Source organism: Indicator indicator, chromosome 3 (genome assembly GCF_027791375.1).
Source record: "Indicator indicator isolate 239-I01 chromosome 3, UM_Iind_1.1, whole genome shotgun sequence".
Classification (NCBI taxonomy): domain Eukaryota; kingdom Metazoa; phylum Chordata; class Aves; order Piciformes; family Indicatoridae; genus Indicator; species Indicator indicator.
In genome coordinates this window covers 51,758,965-51,781,908 of record NC_072012.1, presented here as the reverse complement: position 1 = coordinate 51,781,908, position 22,944 = coordinate 51,758,965, and the positions used below count along the sequence as shown (strand labels likewise).

Below are 22,944 nucleotides of genomic sequence, written 5' to 3'. Positions count from 1 at the left end.
TAGCTCTTTGTGGAAAACTTCTCTGTGCAGGGGGAATGAAAAGGCATATGGTTAAGTCTTAGGGATGCATTCACAATCAGGTTTGTTTATTTCAAGAAAAATTTAGACACTCTTTTAAAATAATTGTATCTGTATAATAGTTTGCTGTCTGCTCAGGAACGATGTGTAGTTTTGTTACGTTAATGTAAACCTTAAGGCATTACACCGGATCACTTTATTTCTTCCCCACCTGTAATTGGTCAAACTCAAAAACTGCCTAATGATTGATACCCTTTACTACTGTATCCCTGTTTCATATTTATTTTAACACAATAGAATCTGGCCCTTTAATTCATTGTAATACACTTTCTGACATCAGTATTAACAGTTGTAGCACTATTTAAGAACTGTGGGGGGGGTTACAGGTTTCTTTTTACAATATATTAGGCCAATTTGACAGTGTCTGTTTTAGGTCAACATTAAGAAAAGTTGTTTTTTTTTTGTTTGCTAGAATAATTTTTGTCCATACTTTTATTTTCTACTCGTTTACTTAATGCATATGGAACTTCTACCCTTTAATGAGAGGAATTACATTAGAGGTAAGTCTTTACAGTACGATGCAGTTAAAATTTGCTGGTTTAAAATTGCATAGCTTTTAAGTAGGCCAGTTATGTCTGAACTCCTTTGCCATCTTTTTTCTTGCTGAAAAATAACATGTGAATTTGTTTTTATGGAGAAAATGTACTGTGAAGGGACCAAAACTGTTAGTGTGTCACTCACTGAAAGGGAATGAATTGTTCATTCTTGTGTAGAAACATGGTATATCTTTGGTTCTAAAAACAGATCACGCAGGCTTGAAAGTAGCAGCATCCAGAAAAACATCTTCGATGTATTTGTAGTTTTGGAATAAGTGAGCTTTTGCTTAACTCAGGAAAACTGACTAACCAAAAGTTTTTTCAAGAGGTGGACAGATTTTTTTCCCCAACATAGAAGGGATGAATCTGAACTGGTACTTCAGCATGATTTGACTTTTAAAAATAACTGGTGTATATCTGGTCACTCAGGACAACTGGAACTGTCTGTAAAAGTCGTAACTGCATAGAACCTCACCTCTGATGAGACCAGTAAGGCTAATTGAAGTGAACTGAAAATAATTTCAAAGCCTTTGATCAGAGGGAATGAACGAATGGGAGCCAGCTGCACTTGCGGTTTATGGTTCCAACGCTGCTGTGGTGTGAGAGCTGCTTTCGACGCAGGTCAGTAGTGCTGTTTTCTCGACACTACCGCTTTCGCTGGTGACCTTACCTGCAGGATTTCCCTGTTCTGGTCAGCGTTTGAATCATTGGTGCTGTGGCTTTCACCTTAAGTAGTCTCGATGCTGCTGCCCGTTGAGGGCTTTGGCTTCGAGCTGCTTTGGGGCAACTGTATTGCTGACGCGGTGCTACAGACGTTCGCCGTGAGCCCTCTTGCTTATGTTGGTCTGTGACCGCTGCTGTCTGCGTCTGCTGAGGACGCCACTCCGGGCACGGCCTAAGCGCCCAGCATTCCCAGCGGGTGGGTGCCGACTTGCAGGGCAGCCAAGGGAAGGGATTTCCGCAGGAGGAACAGGGAGCTCCTTTTCCCCGCTCTCTGAGGTGGTAGCCTGCGCAGCCTGGCTCAGATTGGCCCCTCCTTGCTGCATCTGGCGAGGCCCCGAGGCGGAGGCGGCGGCTGGAGCCGCGCCTGCGACGGCCGACCGGGTTGCGGCAGCCGTGACAACAAAGCCGGCGGTGGAGCGCGGTTACCACGGAGACGCGTGGGGCAGGCCCTTTCCGTCAACCGTGTGGGTCCGTCGTTCTCGCTCCGTGAGACCGCTCCGGTGAGGCCGCCTCCACGATTCGGCCGGGGCTCCGGACCCTTACTGCGCCCTGCCCCGCTGTGCTTCCGGGAGAATACAGCATTTTCGGAACCCTTAATATGTATTTCTTTCTTTGTAGTGTTGCTGTGTCAAAGTTATTTTAGCTTGTTAACAGCTAAATGCAGCAATGTTGTCTGCCCCCGTGGGCTTCAGCTGGAAGGACGCAACATTGCAGTCAGCGCCTTGAGGTAGTGTGAAGACAGCAGCTCTTTAAGTTCCCAGAGAAAGGGGTGGAAATGGCTGGGAGACCACTCCGTGGGTAAGCAGCTGTGTGGCCATCTCCAAGTATGCCATGCAGCTGTCCTGCTTGATATGTAGGAATTAAAAGCCCCTCAGTAGATATAAGTAGAACCAGCTTTTGTGCGTGGTGAGTTGGAAATGGAGCTACTGAGTTCTGGGAACTAAATTATAGGTTTTTCGTTCAGTACTGGCCAGGCAGAAGGAGAAAGCAACAGAGCAGGAGATAGCGTACTGATAAAACGTTGCTGTGGCCAGCTATGTGCCCGGAGGGCCCTGTTATCTTCCTGAAAACACCTGTTACCAGGGCATGGTGCCGCTGAGAGGCAATGGCTGTAAATGAAGAGTAAAAAAATGTTTGATGTCAAGGGGTAGCAAACCAGTAATGCTGGTATAAGAAGGTATTGAGATAAACAAGGATAAGAGGAAGTTAAACCTGAGGCAAAAAATGTACATTTGAACAGGAATCAGATTAAGCATTGATAAGGTAACACTGCAATTAAGAGGTGGTGAAAAAGGGAAGCCAGCAACACTTCATAGCTAGCTGGAGACAGCTCAGTTTATTGGTGATAGGCACTTTTTGTAATGCATTGGGGGGTTTTGTTTATTTTGTGAGTGGTTCTCCCCCCCGCCCAGAAATACTTACATAAAAAGTGCATTATTTTCTTAATAGCATCTGTTGGTTTTCACTTTATTCTGAAGACTGTCATTGAAGTTGCATGGATTTGGAAGTTAAAGGAGTGACTGCGTCCCCTCAAAGGCAGGCTCAGCAGTCATTGAAGGGGAAGAAACATCAGGTATGTTAATGGGAAGCTTGTAGTTATTTTCATTCCTTGCTTTGACATTTAAACAAATCTTTTAATTACACTTCAGAAGGCTTGGTTTGGGCATTTAACGCGTTATGTGGAGAAGGAAACTTGCAGAGAAATTACTTTTGTCAGAAAGTGATAGTTTAGTATGACAGCTTCTCAAGTGAAAGTGAGAATTTCCAATCAAAACAGCTGTCCTAAAATAACGGATATTCTGGGTGCTTGCTTAACTGGGATGTGGAGAACTTGGGAAGGAGCTATTGCTTTCAATCACAAGCGACAGAGGCTTGAATGTGCACTGTGTGCTGTCTCAGGCTGTCGGTGAAACTGGTAACAGACGTGTCTATGTTTTGTTTTGCAAGACAGCAATAAGGTAAAGCAGCCCCCAAACTATAATTTCAAAAGCCATGATTTTGGATTGATGTGTGAAATGAATCTCAGTGCTCTGCATTCAATATGAAGGGGAAATTTGTTTTCAGACATTCCTATTGGTCTAAATTTTGAGATAAGGCTGTTGTGCAGCCCTTACAAGATCACTCAGTTTGATTAACTTCTGAAAGCCTGATCAGTACCAATATGATCTTGGATTCTGAGGGTCTTTGTTTTTGTTATAGCTAAAGTAAATATTGCTAGTAACAGTTGGGCTTTCTCACAGCTACTGTGTGCTTTATGCCCACAAAGTAAGTTAATTGGTAATCTTCCCTCAGCCCTGAAGCACCGGTTTAACTTCCTTGTTACATGAGTCCTTTAGGGCTTTCTGGAGTCTGCCTGCCAAGTTGCTGTTCTTTTTTTTTTTTTTTTTTTTTTTTTTTTGTCTGATACGGAATGAAAAAGGAGCTTTTGTAAAGGATATAGACGTTACAATGTAACCTTTTAACCAGCCTTTTGGGAGTGAAGGACATGTGGACAGGAGGAATGTTTGGAGCATTAAGTGTAGATTGCAAAAAAAAAAAAAAAAAAATTATTTTTTTCCAATTTCTCATTCCTTTTTTCTCTTTATCATGCCCCTCATTTTCCAAATTTAGACTCCATAGTCCATCTAATTCCTCATGACTTGAAAAAACAAATCACAGATTAAAATTAGGTTGAAACTATGTACTTCACCCTGTAAATATGGATGGTCTTCAGGAGAACTTTTGATTTTCAATGACTACTGGAAAAGGAATTGTATTAAGATTAACATATAGATCGTGATATAATCTTTGTCTTACGGCAGTTGGAACGGTGCAGGGAAATGCTATCCTCGTTATTTAATGTCTTGCATTTAGTCTTAAGACTAAGACGGAACTGTTAGAGCTCTCCATGTTCTTTTTACATACGTGACCACACGGTGGCGCTGTTGCTCAAGCGTGGCCTTACTGGCGCTTCACTGGTTTTATTTAAAGGTGAGTACCCTTTTGTGAAGGCGCCAGAGGCTACTCTTGCTGAACTGTGAACTTCTTTTTCAGGAACAGGCTGCAAGCCTATGTGGCCAGAAAGGAGTTAACAGTTTTGTGACTGCTTTTAAATCGTAAAGGGTGTCAGGCCATCTCTGGAGATAGGATGTCTGCTCAGTTCAAGCTGTGATGCTGAAGAGTGTGAAAACAAAGATGCTGCCCTTGAACCACATTTTTCTTCAGACTGGGAGGTCAACTGGGGGGAACTGTGCTTACTCTAGTCAAACACTCTTCCCTAGGGATTTACTTTTGGCTGTTTTCAGAAAGCCACAGTGGGATAGATGGAGCTTTGTCTTGAGCCTTCTTGCCATCTTCTAGCTCAGTTGAACTTGGAGATGTGTGTGGTGCACAGCCATGCAAGATAAATTGTGAATACCAAGCTGCCTAGTCATCATCATATGCTGCTGTACTAAAGCTCAGATGATACAGTTAGACGAAATATCAGGGCTTCTTTTGGATCTGAGCTAGCTCCTTGTGGGACAGCTGGCTGTTGGTATTGGGGTTTTGGTTTACGAGTTGGCTGAGGGGTTGGTTCCCAACCAGCAAGGACAATGTGACCTAAAACCTGTGACTGTAAGCAGTGACTGCAAAGCCCCAGGAACATGGTTTATTTTTCATGTATTGCTAATAGCTGATGTGGATACTATCTAGATTCTTACTGTCTAGAAATCTTTCTCTCATGAAGAATAATCAGTCTTTTAGTCTTGTGAGCTATAGTATCAACTTTCAATTAATACTTTTTGTTTTATCCTTTTGTTAGTAGCAGCTCAGTCAATTGTGTTGGACAGGTACCTTGAGGGGTTAATTTTAAATATTCCAGGGGAAGTTGAAAAAGAGAACTATGTATTTTAACCATGATCCCTGCAGGTATGTAATACCATGTCATTTTTAGGGCTGGAGACCAGATACGCGGGCTTCTCACGGTCCTCGCCCAGCAGAGTAAGTTGCTTCTATTTGTGATCAGTTTGTTTGATTGTCCATTGTGAACACAATGCATTTGTATTGTTGTGGAGCTCAGTGTTACATAAAATTTATCATCATAGGGTTTTTTTCTATGATTTATATTTAGCATAGAATTTTTAATTCAGTTTGCATTAGAATTAAGGTGATTTACATTGGGTTGAGCTTAATGGTAGAGTTCTACTCAGCTTTCATATTTTTACCTTGTCTTTCTTGAATATTTTTGATTTAATAGTCTGCAAAAAGCGAAAACTTTTTTTTTTTTGTTCAACTAGTGACCTTCTTTGCAGATATTACAGTAGAAATTACAGCAAAATGGTTCTGAAGAGTTACAATGGGAAATTTTGTACAGTGCTTATAAAATTCAAATCCTACAGTGACTTTGGCAGATAAGCAACATCTGCTATTCCAAGAACCATGTTTGATAGTTTAGTTTTTTTAGTTTACTGAAATACCTTACAGCCAATGTATCTTTCTATATTATTTTCCAAGTATGTGTGACCATGACCTTGGCTGAAGTCAAAAGAACCTCAGTTTCTTTGTACTGTCAGTCAGGAGAGGCTGAAAGCCCTGGGGGTCTTTAGCCTGAAGAAGGGAAGACTGAGAAGGGATCTTACTAATGCTTATAAATCTAGAGTGGGTGTCAAGAGGATAGGACCAGACTCCTTTCAGTGGTGCTCAGTGATAGGACAAGGGGCAATGAGCACAAACTAGAACTCAGGAGGTTCCACTTAAACATAAGGAAAAAATTCTTTACTTTGCGGGTAATGGAACACTGGAACAGGTTGCTCGGAGCCTTCACCTCTGGAGACTTTCAAACCCTGCCTGGACTCTTCCCAGTACAACCTGATCCAGGTTCATCAAGGGGGTTGGACAAGATCATCTCCAGAGGTCCCTTCCAACCATTCTGTGAGGAAAGACTGGAAATTAATGTGCTGTCTTATTCCAAGAATTAATCTTGTTATCATAGGGTTGTTTGGAAATATTGGTGGTGAAATATAAAAAACATGTATTTGTGGTGCTGTGGAGTGTACCTGGTGTCAAGGCAGAAAGCACAGAGATGCTTTGATGAATTGGAGATGTTCTCATTTCTTTAGGGGAATGAAATGCTGAAGTATAGCTGTGTTAATCTCTTTCAAAAAGTTTGGAAGGTTTGCATTCCAAGAAGCTATTGCTTCTTTGTTGCTTTCTGGTGACCGATTATAGAGGAGGGTTGACACAGACCTGCTGTAGAGGACAGAAATAAGGAATCTCTGATTCATGATTTGTTTGCAGCAGCTCCTATTGGAGAGAGAAGTGAAGCCAGGAAGGGCATGCTGGCAGTGAAGAAAGGCCTCGCAGGTCCCCTTCAACTACCAGGGTGCTGTGCAACTGGGGAAAAGGAAAAGCTCTGTGGCCAGTTCCAGAGATGGAAACAAGAGGGGCTGAAGAAAGCATCTTCAATTGTAAACTGTTCGTAGCAGACAATCGTTTGTGAAGGAGATGATAATAGTAACTAATAGGCAGTTTGCTTTTACTGTACTTGAAAAATAAGAGAACATATTGGTACTGAAAATTGTTTTGACTTCCTACAGGGTGCCATGCCTAGATCTAGGGAGGCTGGGAGATTCTGATGAAGAGGTAATTATGAATTAATTCTGTCTTGAATAATTTTTAAAGTTCACATGTTGCAGAAGGCTATAAAAATATCACTCTGAATATAAACCGATTATAATTGCTTGTCTTTTTTTTTTTTTTTTTCCCCTGAAATGTTAGGATGGGGACTCTTACATACCATACAGTGGAAGTTGTCCTCATACATACCCTCTAGATTTGTCTTCATCATTACCAATTCCATATGCACAGCATCATCAGGCTCCACAGGTCAGCCTATCACTACAAGTGTCTTTAAAGTATGTCCCTTTAGCAGTAATTTAGAAAAACATACTTAGCTTTATTAAATTTTTTTTTTTTTGATAAAACTCATCTTCAAGTGCTATCGGTTCAGAATATTTTTGGCAAAGTACTTTTTACTGAGAAGCCTCTAGAATATTTTAACAGTCCTATTTTCCAACATGCTCTAGCTCTTCTTTTTTGGTTGATGCACTCATCCTTTTCATTGTACTTGTTCATAAAGAGATACATTAATAGTTTTACTAATAATTTGTCAAAGCAGCTGATAAGTGTGATACATTTGAGGTAGTATGTGACTTTGATTACTCTTTTTAAAGTGGAACTACACTTACTAACTGCTGTCTGTCTTTATTATTTTCGTATGGTTGAACACAAACCCCAGGTACAAACAGTCAGTATTATTTCTGTGGAAGAATAGTTACTTTTGGTGAAAAGGAAACTTTTGGAGTTATGTGCAGCTATTTTGTAGGGTTTTGCCTAAGTCTCTTGTCTTTCAAACAGAGCTGGAATGTTAACTTGGGAATTAAGTCAGATCACTTTTAGGTATTTTTCTTTCCCTGGATAACTAAGAAATTTAATCACCATTTGTGGCAGTTTAGGCTGGATGCCCCCTGCCACTGCTACATGAGATACACCTCTGGTTTCCTGGGTGCCCACCCACAGGGGTGGACACAGGAAATGGCGTATTTCTACCCATAAATCCTGCGCCCTATAAGGCCATCTGCAGAGTCATTCTCTTCCTCTTTCTTCCCTCTGCTCCCATGGGAGATGTCCTCTCTTATCCGGTAATGCCGGGGGAGTATCCTCAAGGACTCTTAGGACTGTCTAGGCCTAATGCCAGGAGGAGAATGGAGGGGGGGCAGTCTCAGACCTGGCCAGCCTGAGACTTGCCTAGCAGTAGGAGGGGGGGAAGGAAGAGCCCTGAGGGATTGGGTAGACCCTCAGGTGAGAGGAAGGGAGGACTGGGAAGCTTTTGGGAATTCTGTGAGGGGGTTCTGTATGCTTTAGGATGTTCTTTTCCACTATGCTTTGTAGTTTGTAGTTTTCTGTAGCTTCACCAATTCGCTTTTCTATTTAAACTTTTCCATCACTCTCCAATCCGTTTGTGTGTGTCATTCTTTTGTCCCTTTCGGGGCAAGAGATGTCCTGGCTGGCCTCAAACCAGCACATCATTGATCTTAGGTACTTCATAAGGAAAATCAATAGTCCTGATGTTGACCACTTGGTTTATAATACAGTATAGTATTGTTCGGGATCAGCATCCACTATAACAATTTAAAAGTCTTAATTACTCAGTTATTACAGTTCTCTGTACATAGGAAAAGTTTTCCTTTGAACTTTTATGTCTGAATTAATTTTAAACAAGTTAATGTGACAAATGATACATATTTAATTCATTTTTTCCTTTAGGTTAAACAGGTATCAAGAAAACATTGTCAGGAGAAAACAGAGGTAAAGAAGTTGGGGAAATATACACTAACAAAATACTTTCAGCATTTCAGTGTAATGATATAAAAACGTAGTGCTTTAACTTCTGTGTGACAGGAGCTAGCTTACTAGAGAGACTTTTTAATCTACTGTCATTTCATCAGTATTTTAAGTGCTTCAAATGTGATAATTAAAGGGAAACTGATGAAGTACAGCAAACAGTAGTCTACTGTTTGTAGTCCCTACATATTGAAGTGGTTAGATACATGGAGCTTTAATTTAGGGAAAACATTACCTACAGAACTGTTTTCTGTCATAATCATACACCATATATAATTATGGTAAAAATCTTACTTATAGTAGTATGTTTTTATTTGGTTAGGATGCAGGAAGTATTCTAACTTATCAGTGTTTTATCTTTTGGAAAGAATTGGAAAATACGCTGTTGAAAAATCCATTATTTAAAAAATATTTAACTTATGCAAACCTAAAAAATGCTCTAATGAGTATATTTAAAACAGAAGTATAACTACAGAAAAAAAAACAATTATAAATTAATTTGTACATAACCTGGTTCCCTTGAAAGGAGTAATATAGTGACTTGTAGAGTAGGAGTTCAAACTGACTGCAGCTCGAGATGGCTCTGCCAAGATCATAATTTTATATGTTTCTGTGTATATAGCTAAGTTGTTTCTTGACTTGACAAAAAGAAAGGCATTTAAAATGAAAATGTAAATAAAACCTGGTGGTTAAGCACAAGTACACTTGATTGAGTGCAAATGTACTTACTTGCTGTACTCTTTAGATCTGAATGGCTGTAATTTTACTGCCTACTTTACCATTTAAAAAACAGCTCTTTGTATGAAGTTCATCCGTACAATTCTGTCTGGCTGCAGAAAGGTGAATGGAAGGTTGATATGGCTTTCTCTTTTTCTCAGGATCTTTTGCCCTTTCTTCTCTGCTTTCCTTTATCTGTTATTGCTTCCTTTATGCCTTCATTATGTCTTAAACACTGAAGTGCTGAATGTGTGGGAAAGTATCTTCTGTTCACTTACTCTCTTTTTCTCTCCCTCTCTTCTTTCTTGATTCTTTTTTTTTTTTCCCTTTTTATTCTGTGAAGAAGATCTTCAAGCAGTTCTAGGATGCTTTAATGTATTCCTCTGAGTGGCCTTTATTTCTGCATTGCTTTCTTCTGGGGCCCTGACTGAGCATTCCTTTAGCGAGATATATTGCAGCTTCTACAATATCAGACTAAGTAAAACTTCCCAAAATCGGTCACTTTTGTGAGAATAATTCAAATACAGTCTTATAATTCAGGAATCAACCAGTGAAGATGTAGGGATCCTCTTTGAAAGAGAAAGCTTTTCAAGAATATAAATCCTTTGGGGTTTTGAGAAGTTGTTTTCTACAATGGGACTCATGGGTTGCAAGATAACATGTATCAAGTAGAGATGCTAGATAAGGCATCTTAGTTTTGTTAGTATTGGAGGAATATCACTTTGACATTGAAGGTGTAGGTTATTCAGGGAAAGCAGAAAGGGCCTTGACCTTCTGTCATTGCTGCTATTTGTTACTGACTCAGTCTCCATTGCGTAGAACACTGAAATAGAAGGTACTTTTCAGCTGATGTAGTTTTAGGGAAGGAAGTCCCAGTACTAATTAATGCACATCTGCCATCCAAGGATATTAGAACTTCTGTCTGAAAAAAAAAAATCCATCATCCCGTTTTCAGACTTCCCAAATTCAGAATTCCCGTTTTGGTGATCTACAACATTACCTTATAGGACAGAATCTTGGATTCTCTCTCAAAGTGATGTAAAACCATTTGCCTGTGTACTTTTTAGACTAAAAAAACATGACAGAATATGAAGGACTCAGTGAAATTTAAGCCCGAATATGCAGTCAGATTTGCATTTCTCTCATCATGAAACATAGTGTCAAGAATTATCAGAACTTAACACTGGGTAGGAATTACAATAATGCTATTTTCATTCAATAGATCATCCACAAGCTTTTAGATTGATTACTCTTTGCTTTAGCATCTTGGTTTGGAGCAGAAGCCAGTACCAGAAAATCTGCCATCCCCAAAAGACAGCTGTAAACTGAAATATCATCAGTATGAAGGAGATCTGAAGGAAGAATATAAGCACTATTCTCAGAGAATTGCAGAAAAGAGAAAAAAAACCCTTCAGGGTCAAGGAGCATCAATAAAGGTAGCTGGCAACAAAGTAACTGTGTTTTAAATAGCAAGTGTATGTCAGTATTTCATTACAATGTTTGCATGTGTGTGTGATTTCTTCCATGTTCTTATTGTAAGGAAATAAAACTATTTGTAATTTCGGTGTCTAATGTTAAGTAGGAAATCAATTATAGGAAACTTGTTTCCGTTGTTCCAGAAAGAGAAACTGAGGTCCTCTGAGAATCTGAAGTATGCTTGTATTCTCTGGCAAGAAATGCAACCTTTCTTCTCATGGTGCACTTCTAGTCTGTGCATCAAGGTTAGTGTGCTTGAGAGGAAGAGTTTGCAGCCTGAAGACAAGGAGAAACAGTGGGGAGCTCTTGGTTTCCAAATAAATAAATGCGTTCAAGCTTTCTGTTTTGTAACTAGGGAGTTAGATCAGTGATTATTCTATGCTGTATACATGACTTAAAAAGCAAGCAAAAGATGTCATCTGCACTCTGGAGAGCTATTAACACTGGAAATGGAAAGGAATATAGGAATAAAATCTGAAAGATACAAGCTATGCTATTTGGTTTGACATTGTGTAAGATGCAGCAGAGTTGGAATGCAAACTGCATTAATTGTGCGAGGTTTCTTCTGTGTTTTTAAAGTATAACTAAGGTGCAAACAGAGGAAGATCAGTGGAGAGAAAGTGGAAAACAAAGGGGTGAAAAAACCCAACTCTCCTCTTGCTCTGGATGAGGGAGTGAAGAAGGGTGGTTGCGAGAAACATTATTATAACTGTAAGGAAACAGGAAACAAAAGCAGGCAACAGCTGTGAGAAGAACTGGTTGAGTGCTGGACTGTGCTGAGGGTAGATGACCGTTTAAGAGTCTTAACGAAAGTTAAGTACGCAGATGTTGAGGGGACTTACTGTGCTCATTGCTTTTCAGAGAGATCAGTGATGAATAACAGCAATGTTGCTGCTTTTACCTGCTTAATGTTCAGTAGAATAAAAAGGGAAAGTCTTACGTAAGACAAAAATTGTTTCACATACTGTATTGTACATATTGCTGGTACTTTTAAAGGGACTTTCTCTTCTTATGGTCACACTTCTAGCCTTCAGATAAACTCAGAGAGCCTTTAAGTAAATACTCTGTGAGTAACCGAATTGAGTGAAAAAAACATTTTGGTTATTCAGTTTAGCTTTATGTTTGGTGGTGGTTAGCATTGTCAGTTCTGGGGATTTGTTGTAGGATAACTTCTGTTATTGGCTCTGCTCTTAACATACCAGTCTGACACCATTGTGTGATCTGTTTTCCAAGGTCTGACTTCTTTTTTATGCTACACTGCAGGCTTGTCAGAAGGGTATTTACAGGAGCAGTGGAGTTAATCTGAAACTGAAGAAATAGCTGGCAAGGATATATACGGAGAGAAAGAGAAGGACTGGCTTATTCTGGTGGTTCTGGGTTCCACAAAGATACTTGCTAAGCATCAGAAGCTACCTGTGTCAGTTATTATGACAGATTTTAGTATAATGCCTAGCAGAACATTTTTTTTCTGTGTTAGATATTATCACTACCTAATTAAATTAGTAAATCAAGACAGTTATTATTTGATCTGGTTAATGGAACTTATAATAACTTTCTTCTCTAAAAGATTCACAGTCTGTTATGGGTTGGAAGGGACCACTAGAGATTGATTCCAACCCCCCAGCAGAGCAGGCCACACAGGAATGCATCCAGGTGGGTTTTGAAAGTTTCCAGAGAAGGAGACTCCACAATGTCTCTGGGCACCCTGCTCCAGTGCTCCAGCACCCTCACTGTAAGGAAATGTCTGCTCATGTTGAGGTGGAACCTCCTGTGTTCAGCTTGTTGCTGTTGTTCCTTGTTCTGTCACTTGGCACTACAAAAAGCCTGGCACCTTCATCCTGACAGCCACCCCTGGGACATTTGTAGATGTTGATCAGATCCCCTCTCAGCCTTCCCAAGACTAAAAGAGCATAGCCAACAAATCCTACTCTTTTGATTTCTTTTCCATGTTCCCTCCTTCCTGACTTTCATAAACACAGCCTCCTTTGTGTGTTTTCTTCATGCCCTCCAAGTAGGAGGTATTTCTGTTGAGGAAAACACCTGTAGGGTTGCTTTTGGTTTGTTTTTCTCACAGTTACATTTGATTTATGAAAGCAATGTATTTTTGTGTAGGGTACATAGCTTGGAGATGGGCTTAATGGTGATCTTACAGGTCTTGATGAGAAAGCTCTCCCACAACAGTGCTACACAAGCAAGCCCTGTAATATACAACACAGTCTAAGAAAATTAGAAGCTGTAAGTATTTTGGCTGGTGTTATGCTGTTAACTGCCTAGACCTGCAGAATGACTTCCTGCCTGTCCATCAGAAGTTTGGCCTTTGCTCCTAGTATGAAATTGCACCCATTGACTGTATTCCATAATCCATGTGTTCCATGACTCTGACTTTTTTCTACAGTAAGAAGGCTATTTTCCCTCATTTACTCCTAAAATTAATATATGATGAAAACTGATTTTGTAAACTGTATGGCCTCTGCTGCTGGGATTAATTCAGATCTGCTGCAGCTTTGGCTGAGGCTTCAAGTTCCAAAGATGGAGCTTCTACTGCCTCTTTAGGCAACATCCTCCTGTGATATACAACTGTCCTCGTGACGTTCTTCCTGTTATCCATAACAAGACCGCCAAGACTCAAAGTATAACTTTTACCTCCTGTTATACTGTTGGCCACTGTCAAAAAAGAAGTTTGATTCTGTCTTTGTAACTTCCCTTTGGTTATAGGATGTTTTCAGAATGCCCCATAGCAGCCATGGCTGCAAACTAAACAAACCCAAGCTCCCTTATCCTCTCCTTTTAATGGCTTTGGCTCTGATCCTCTGTTGCATCCTTTCCAACTTCCTCTCATCTCTTTTGATCTTGGGTAGAAGGGAGCCTTGAAAATGAGAAACAAGGTTGGCTTCACTAGCATGTGTTGAAGGGAATTAAAACCTTTCTTATATAGACATAACCACTGTATGTCTTACATTTCTGACATATGCATGATTTTTACTCATTTTAGGAGTGAGCAAGAAGAGTCTTGCCTATCTAAGGAAAATTTAAGTGCAGTGAAAAAGTTCAGAAATCTGGTTGTTGCCAGTGGCTTCCATGCTATCCTAGGGTATCCTTTTGTGATTTGTTTTCTCTTTCTATGAAGCAAATGGTCAGTGCCGGAGCACATCACAGTGGTTGGCTCAAGGTTATGGTTTGATGTTACCATCAAAGTGGTACAGTAGTGAAAACAGTAATAAGATCATTTTAAATCCCCACTCCCCTTAGGATGACTTTTCCTGAAAGATTTTTCAGTTTGGTCTGCCTCTGCAGAAAATTACTGTGGCGTGCAGCAAATAAAAATGGTGCACTGAGGATGTCTTACAAGCACTTCTTTGACTAAGCATTGCTGGAGGGAAAGTTTTGTTCTCTGAGTTGGAATGTGTGTCGAACATAAAACCTGGCATAGTGGCGAGTTTCCTCAGGCCCTACTTACAGAATTTTCTAGACTTAGAGGATTTATTGGGAACAGTGCATAGATAAGCAATGCTGTCTGCTACCAGGAATACTGGAATTCCCATATATATTGACAGCTAATATGCAGAGATAATCGGAGTGTGTGCAGAGAATATTACTTGTCTATTTGTTATGCAAATAGAACTCTGTTAACACAGATAAAAACAAGATTAATTGTGACATCAGTAAGACTGTGACCTCTGAATGCTGTCTTAAAGGATGATTTATTATTTGAAGTGTCTGATATCAAATATTTCAATCAAATGTTCTCAGTCAGTTTTGCATTTTGCACAGGAGGATGCTGCTGCAGAGAGGAGAAAACGTGCTGTAGTAGAACAAGTGATGGCAGATCAGTTATCTAGGTAAGTGAATTTATCATCTCAAATGTCAATTTTCCCTGCAGAGAAATTTAGATCTCTGAGTGTATGGCTTTCCTTGCCTAGCAGATGTTTTTACCATCTCAATCCAAGTCATATACAGTCTTATATAGTGTTAATAAAGACAACAATTCTTTAAATGAAAAACCTTTTTAATTTAACTTAAAAGGTTGTTTTAAAATGCAAAGTGAGATTTCATATTTTTTTCTGAGAATAATTTTAAATGTGCTTGAACCTAATTTAAGAGCTTTGCAATAGCACACATTCTTAGAAATAACCCTCTTGTCCTCATTAAAACACAAAAATGCCTCCTGTTAAAAATTTCAGTTTTCCAGTATTTATTGTCTTTTCTAAGAATCTTAGCTTGATTAATATTCCTTTATTAATATTGATGCAACATCCCTCAAGGGGAGATGAGCATTATTATACCAGCACAGTGATGAAGCAAGGTGATCAAGGTTGTACAGTAAGGCTGTCCCAGGTTCATTGCTATCCTTTTAGCTCTGAGAAAGTATTGCTTCTAGGTAGAAAAAATCCCTTTATATGTTAAGAGTGAAAAAAACAAAACCAAACAACAACCCCCCAAAAAAACCCCACCTTGCAGGTAAAGATCAATATGGTTGGGTTTTAGGTCTACTGATGTTTGGATTAAGCACACAGGTTTGTGCATTTTGGGTCACAGGTGTTCATTGTGTACTTAATCAAAAATCAAAGCTGTTGCATGAAAAAAATATTTTAAATGAAATACAAAGGTGTTTGGAGTTTTGGGTTGGTTTTTATTATTTTATTTCTTAGTAGAGCCAACCTTGCAGTTCAGTCAGTGTAACTGATGTATGCCAAGATGGATCTGCGTAGATCAGAGAGCAAGTTTATATTACTGTATTGGCCATGCAGCATTACTGTTTCCTTTTAATTGTGAGCCTTTTTAATAATGTAAAAAGAATGTAAAGTATTCCTAAAGGCTTCTTTTATTTGCTTGTTAAACTGATGCAGATAATAATCAAAATGATTGGAAACCAGCCCATTTATTTCTTGTCTGCATGATGGGACTTTGAGATCCTATGTGCTGTGTAGGCAGTACTTTGGGAGAGGGAAGGACAATGTTCTTGTTGGATGTTATCACTGGCCAGTACTTCTGTCCTGATTTTGGAGGGAGCTGTGAATAAAGAAAATCAGTGATGAAATTTTACAGAAATAGGGGAAATGAGGAAAAAAAACCCACCCCTTTGTAACCCTAAGATTGTTTTTATATGCATATGTATATATATATATGATGCTTAATATATTTATACACACGTAAGGTAGCAGTACACAACAGAATATTGTTGCATATATTTGATTTTGAGTTGTAATCTGTAAAAAAAAAAAAAAAAAAAAAAAACTAAAAAAGGGAAACCATAAATCTATGCAAGTTTAATGGCTAAGTCCAAGATTCTGTTGCTGTATTATTCTTGGGGGTGTTCTTTCTTGAGTAAGAATATGTAAGCTCTGAAAAATCAAACTTGCTAACAGTCCCAAGGGTTCTCCCTGGTCTTTCTGGTCAGAGCTGTTATAAGTGACCCAGAGCAATCCATGCCTGCTGGTGTTTGCAAGGAACTTCCCGGTCTTGTGGGACTTGGGTCAGCACCAATGCATCACAGACAAAGAACTCTGCATGAAACAAAGTGAGTTTCTCTATCACTTTAGTTTTTCTCCCAGAAATACATTTCGTGATGTATTTTTACTTTGTGAAGTCTGTTTGCCTTTCCAGGTGTTCTATTTCTGGCCTGGATCCACCAGCCTCACATGAAGCCTTTTTTGTAGCTGCCTCATGCTTAAAATTGCCTAGTAGGACCTTTTTTTGTGTGGATTCTCTGTGTATAATTATTGATTCGTAGAATCTGTAGAACCTGGAAGAACATTCTTAAGCTTCTGTTGATATTGTTCATCACAGGGATTTGCCAGGCTTTTCTGAGCTGTGAAATGCTTGCAATCTTGTCAAATCCTTGTAGAGGTTCCTATCCTGAGGTGCATAAAATTGCATATGTATGTATCTATAAAAGCTAATGTAGATGTTCACAATATAATCATACTATAATGTTTTGATTTCTGCTGCAAAAATTAACTGTATTGGCATTTTCATGGCCTGTGAGCATTGAAATAGTAACTCCAAGGGCTTAAGGAAAACAGAAAATGTTGTGATCCATAAAATTAAATTAATCTGCAGGTCTGTTTTGTTCTATTAATCTTTCTCAACATGCAGGCCAACACCTCTGCTTTGTGCAGTTTAGCATCCTGCTCTAATGTCTTTCTCAACAAATGTCATCTTTGTATTCTTTTCTAAAAGGAAGACTTTTTGTTGCCTATCTTTTAGCTATCACATGGACAAATCTCCATTTCTGGAACTAGTAATAAAATATCTAGGCCAGTAATAAAGCTCCAACCCAGGTATTTTTCCAAGAAAACACATGGGTTGAAATATGGTGAGTGGTAGAGTTTTAATTCTTGATATTCAAGTGTATGTAAACAAAATACCCCCTCCGTAACTATGCCTTCTGTGACTGTGCTTTCATAGGACATAAATACAGAATACATTCCACACTGCAACTCTGAGGAGTTCCAAATTCAACCAGAAAGGATCAGCCAGTTGCCAAGGATACCATGCTTCACAGTTTTTGCTGTTTTTAAACAGTTGATTTTTATGTAACATTTCTCTCTGAGCTATCATTAAGATGCTGCATTATTTCCACAGAATAAGGACCAAATCAGGATTAACTACAAACATGCTCTCTAACAAGCTGTGCTTTAATAGCAGAATTATATCAAGGTAATCACAAATTTTGTGAAGATTTAAATTCTATGAATTTATGAATGATGATCTTTACCCTCTTGAAATGATGAATTTCACTGAGCCTTTCAGTTCCCTGTGCTTTGTGGGTATATATGTGCATGTGTGTATAGCACAATTCTAACCTAACTGATGGATAATGGCTTTATAGTCCCATCGCACACTGCTGAGATATGTCAGTAACGCTGCGTTGCCATCACACCTGTAGCTCTGTGCAGGTCAGTTAGCACAGGGACTGTGTGAAATAGTGCTCTTAGCCACTGTACTTCATAGAATTGTTTTTGGTTGGAAAAGACCTCCAAGATCATCAAATCCAACCATCAACTTCCGCTGATTAAAAATTACTGTAGTCTTGTCTTAGTATGTAGCAGCCACTGTGGATGGAGAGGACAGCTTTGGGTGTTGTGTGTAGCACCATAGGCATTAAATATGCAGATTTAGGGCACCTTTGAAACTCTTCTGAAGTAAGTGGCAGTAACATACTCAGCTCTGAAAGTGGTGCTTTTCTGAAGCAGTGACCTGTGCACTAATAAACATCGCTTCATATACCATAATGAATGGAGTAGTCCTGGTGCAAATAGTCCTTTAGTTAATGAACGATAATTGCATTCATGAGAACATGAATCCTTGAAGATGTTTTTAACGTTGTGGAGAACAGAATATTGCCTTAAAATACGTGTCCAAATCCAGAAGTTGAATTCCATGGTGATGTAGAAAAAAGAGTGAGATACCTGTTTCAGAGAAAAAAACTGTGTAATACGGTGCTGGTTAACCTCTGTCAGCAGTATGGACAGTGGCGTTGAGTACCACTGTAGGTGGCACCAAGCTGTGTGGTCCAGATGAAGTGCTGGAGGGAAGGGATCCATCCAGAGGGACTTGGAGAGGGGGGCCTAAGTCAACATCATGACGTTTAACAAGGTCAAGCGCAAGGTCCTGAGCCCAAGGCAAGGCAATCCCAAGCAAAGATACATGCTGGGTAAGGAGTGGCTCAAGAGCAGTCTTGAGCAGAAGGACTTGGGGCTGTCAGATGATGAGAAACTCATTATGAGCCAGCAATGTGCACTTGCAGCCCAGGAGGCCAACTGTGTCCTAGGCTGCATCAAAAGCAGGATGAGGGAGGAGGTGATTCTCCTTCTCTACTCTGCTCTTGTGAGACCCCACCTGGACTACTGCATCCAGTTCTGATGTCTCCAGCATAAGAAGGACATCAAACTGCTGGAATGGGTCCAGAGGAAAGCCACAAGATGATCAGAGGGCTGGAGCAGCTCTCTTATGGAGACAGGCTGTGAGAGTTGGGACTGTTTAGCCTGGAGAAGAGAAGACTCTGGGGAGACCTTATAGCAGCCTTCCAGTGCCCGAAGGGGGCTACAAAAAAGCTGGGAAGGGACTTTTTACAAGGGCTTGTAGCAATAGGATGAGGGGGAATGGATTGAAGCTTGAGGAGGACAGATTTAGACTGGAGATTAGGAAGAAATTCTTTACAGTGAGGGTGGTGAGACACTGGAACAAGGTGCCCAGGGAGGTCTTGGATGCCCCCTCCCTGGAGGTGTTCAAGGCCAGGCTGAATGAGGCCTTGAGCAACCTGGGCTAGTGGAAGGTGTCCCTGGCCGTGGCAGGGGGTTGGAACTGGATGATCTTCAAGGTCCCTTTTCAACCTAAATGATTCTGTGAATTCTGTGAAATGTTATGTATGTTTGGGTGGAATTGGATTTGTATAGATGCTAAAATATAAAGGTGCTTTTCAATTTTCCTTCTAGAAATGGTCATGATGCTTGTAGAGAGTTGATTGGATTTTTTTTTGCATGTGATGGATCCCTTACTGTGTATGAATTCCGACAGTTTGGAAGAAATAGGTAGGGTGATTACTTTTAAAAAGGTTTTAGAAAAAAACCTTCCACCATCTGAAAAACTCTAATAGATTTAGTTATTTTAATAGCAGTCTTGCATATTTTTTTGCCTAGAACAAATGCCTTGCCTTTCATTCAGAAGGGAGTTTATCGACATCAGTGTGGACAAAGGAAGGGAAAAGCCTATGATGTTAGTGACTTCTATGTTGTAAGTATTCTTCTGCATGATTCTAAGGCGAGTTTGTTGGTGATCTGGAAGTGTCTTGAAGGAGACAGGCAAAACCAGGGGCTGACAGACACTGATTTATTACAATTAAATCTGCTCTCCTTCCAACACAATGAAATGACAGGTTTGGATGGCAGTTGGGAAAATACTGTTGCACAAGTAACTGAACTATTAAACTGTTTGGAGTAGATGACACAAAACATCCACAAACCTCACTCCAGAAAAAGAAAATCCCACACAGATACCCAGGATATCTATATACTCACCAAGGGGCAGGGTGGGTGTGAGGTTCCCTAGGGCCCATTCTAAAGGGGAGAAGTTCTGAGCCTGCTTCTGTGGAGCAAGAACAAGAAAGCCAGAGCCTGAGCCAAAGCGCTCCTTTCATGGCTCCTTTTATACCTCTGTCTGTTTGACTGTGGTCAATTGCTTAATTAGTGGGTTCTGCAAGCAAAAAAAAAGGACACCAGATTAGGGGACGCTAGAGATCTGATAAGATCAACTCCTTCAAGCCTCATGTTGAGGTCTTTCCTGCCTCAGAGTGTGTGTGGCATTGCTGTAACTGCCACAGGAATCGAGTTGAAAATTGTAACGTAGTGTCGTGAAGGCACCATATGCCCAGAATTATGCCCCCAGATACCAGCTAACTTGTCCCAACATGTTTTGGTAAGTCTCCCTTCCACCCTCCTTTCAGGAGAGGAGGACAAAGGCCCAGGCGCCAGCCTGTCTCCTAAGGGGTAAACAACTACATGCATCCATCGCATGGCATGCTCATGCTCTTTCCATCTAAGGGCATAATTCTAGCTTCACCCTTTCCATAGGTTGAAGTAGGTTGTTGACAAGTGTGCCCATTGGCCAGATCCAGCCTCGAGAAATCTATAAGTAATACTCCATTTGTTTACTACCTTGCTCTCTCCTTTTGCCTTCACTGGCTGTGTGAGCTCACGCTGCGTAAGCTGTAAGCCTCCTCACACGCAAGCACACTGGAAGCCTCTGCGATACGGAAGAGAAGCCAGCCCACCGAGATGCTCGAGGAATCCGCAAAGGATGATCCCTTTGCCGACCTGGTGTCGTAAGCCCATTCGAAAGGACTGAGAAAGCCCCGAGAGAGGATAAGCTCTAGCCCAGATGGGGAAGGACTAGCCTAAGCCTGGCAGTCCAGATCTGCTGCAAGCTAATTAAGCAGCTAATCAAGCAGAAATGCATCTTGCGTAACCCCCGCCATTTGTGGGAGAGAAAAGGAGCCGCCTACTGTCGCTGCTCCACAGCCCTGTGCCACAGTAATGCAACCCGGGATTTCCCCAAGAGAAAGAGGGAGAGAAAACATCCCCTCCTGTGAAGTCAAAGTCCAAGACTACGTTGTAACTTAAATGGAAAGCAGTCGCCAAGATCTGGCATTGTCAGCTCGAGCAGAGCCGAGGGGAAAGCGCCGTCTCACCGCACCCCTCCCCCGAACTCATCTCCGAGACTGGAGACGACCAGCCCTGCCTACTGGGAACCATCACCTCCCCGCGACCGTGGGGGAAGGAAAGCAAGCCGCCCCTCCCCATGACCGTGGGAGGAGAAAGCAAGCCTTGCCCCCACCCGCGGAGATGGGGGGAGAAAGAAGTCGCCGCCCGGATGGGACCAGTCCCGGGCAGACAAGCAGCAAGCCTGCGTAATCTAGCAACTTGCCTTGCTACAAAGAAAGACAGAATGTATCTTTCCATGTGTGCAACATTCAGTAACATTCTATTCAAAGCGTCCGTGTGTAGCCGCGTGATATTTCTAGCTTAACTTGCCTCGTGATAATGTTATAAATATCTTTGTACATAGTTGCAAGCTGCAAAGCGTCTTGTCGAGTCTCCATCTAGTGGACAAGCGGCAGAACTGCACCTTTCATTCCCTTAATTAGAAATTGACTGTAAATATTATAATTGGGTATAATTGTAAATACTAAACCAGTTATGGACTATATTTTTACAACCGTGCATTCAAATCAATATATATATGGTGATTAGTTGGTTATTCATAATTTTAATAATTAATAAATAACAATTTTCATAATTCACATTTAATAATTCATAATTAATAACCATCATCCTCCATCCCTAATCACCCTCCCATGACACGTAGCTTTCAGGAAAGACCGAAAGTCTTTCTCTTTAGTAACGTTTTTGAATTAAATATTTTTTGTAACTCTTGGTTATTTTTCAGTCCCATGTTTCCTTATTAAGAGATTCCATCTTCGGCTTCAGATTAAGCTCTTGTTCGTAATTGTCCCACTAGAGGGCACAAGGCTGCAGGCAGCATAGACCTTTTTGTATGCAAAATGAACAACTTTGGAAGGGGACCCCTCAAGATGAAGTAGACCAAAATACTTTTAGTAATCTGTGCAAGGTCTGCCAGCATTTTTGGTATGAGTCAGTAATTAAATATGTTTTTGAAACAAGGACATTGCAGGTTAATTGTTGTTAACCTGAAGTTTGAAAATGTTTTCTGCTCGCTGTTTAGAGAAAGCTCTTGAAACAATGGTAAACTTAATCTGCCAGCTGCTTTGGTGTCCGACCACAAATCAAACCACATCTGCTCTGTTGTTGTGTTTCTGTACTGCAGTCAGTGTTCCTGGTTTATAAATACTTCAACAATTTTCCAAGTATGTTTTCACTGGGTTTCTCACAGCCTTGTGCAGATCTTCTTTAGAGCAAACCTCATGTTAAAAGTAAACGAGGCAATGTTAATTGGTAGAGTGTTTTATCCAATCACCTGCCTAATCCTAACAGTTTACATGCAGCTACAATACAGGAGTCTCCATGATAAAATAGATTATTTTCTTGATGGTAAGAAGGTTGAAGCTATTTTTTAAGGTTGTTTGTTTTGTGTGTGTGTTTATTCATTTATCCCGTTTCTCTGCAACGTGCAGGTGGAAATACGTTCTGCATAAAGATGCATCTTAAACGCATCGGAAAAACGTACTGTTGAGTTCGACAGCTTGTTGGAATGATGTCATATCTGTGCATCTCCTTACCTGGGAATTTGGTTTCTTGTCTGACATTAAGATATACAAATCTCTCACAAAATCCAAGTGATTGAGATACTTGCACAATAACAGTATCTGCCTGTTTCCTAATGTATGGGTTTTGGAGGCTTTATAACCTAAGGTGGCACACATATTACAGTTAAAGCTACTGGTTTTTTTGATTCTTCTCTGTGTTCTTTGCTTTTAGTTTGCTGTTTTTCTTTCTCTCCCCTTCCCTCTTCTCCCAAACCAAAAAGCAATTTTAACTTTAAAGAATATGTGAGATGTGTCTTCTGTCCCCAA

The 22,944-nt window shown here is 40.3% G+C and overlaps 1 protein-coding gene across 1 annotated transcript in view; it reads left to right on the top strand.

Moving 5' to 3' along the window:
• The first annotated feature begins 2,832 nt into the window (after window positions 1-2,832).
• CAPS2 (calcyphosine 2) overlaps window positions 2,833-22,944 on the top strand; it is a 30,282-nt gene continuing 10,170 nt past the window's right edge. The window contains exons 1-10 of the mRNA XM_054399654.1: window positions 2,833-2,910; window positions 5,251-5,297; window positions 6,893-6,938; window positions 7,074-7,181; window positions 13,014-13,127; window positions 14,664-14,731; window positions 16,291-16,410; window positions 17,478-17,552; window positions 19,331-19,426; window positions 19,535-19,628. Of these exons, the coding sequence (XP_054255629.1) occupies window positions 2,833-2,910; window positions 5,251-5,297; window positions 6,893-6,938; window positions 7,074-7,181; window positions 13,014-13,127; window positions 14,664-14,731; window positions 16,291-16,410; window positions 17,478-17,552; window positions 19,331-19,426; window positions 19,535-19,628 (846 nt within the window). The remainder of the gene's footprint in view (window positions 2,911-5,250; window positions 5,298-6,892; window positions 6,939-7,073; window positions 7,182-13,013; window positions 13,128-14,663; window positions 14,732-16,290; window positions 16,411-17,477; window positions 17,553-19,330; window positions 19,427-19,534; window positions 19,629-22,944) is intronic.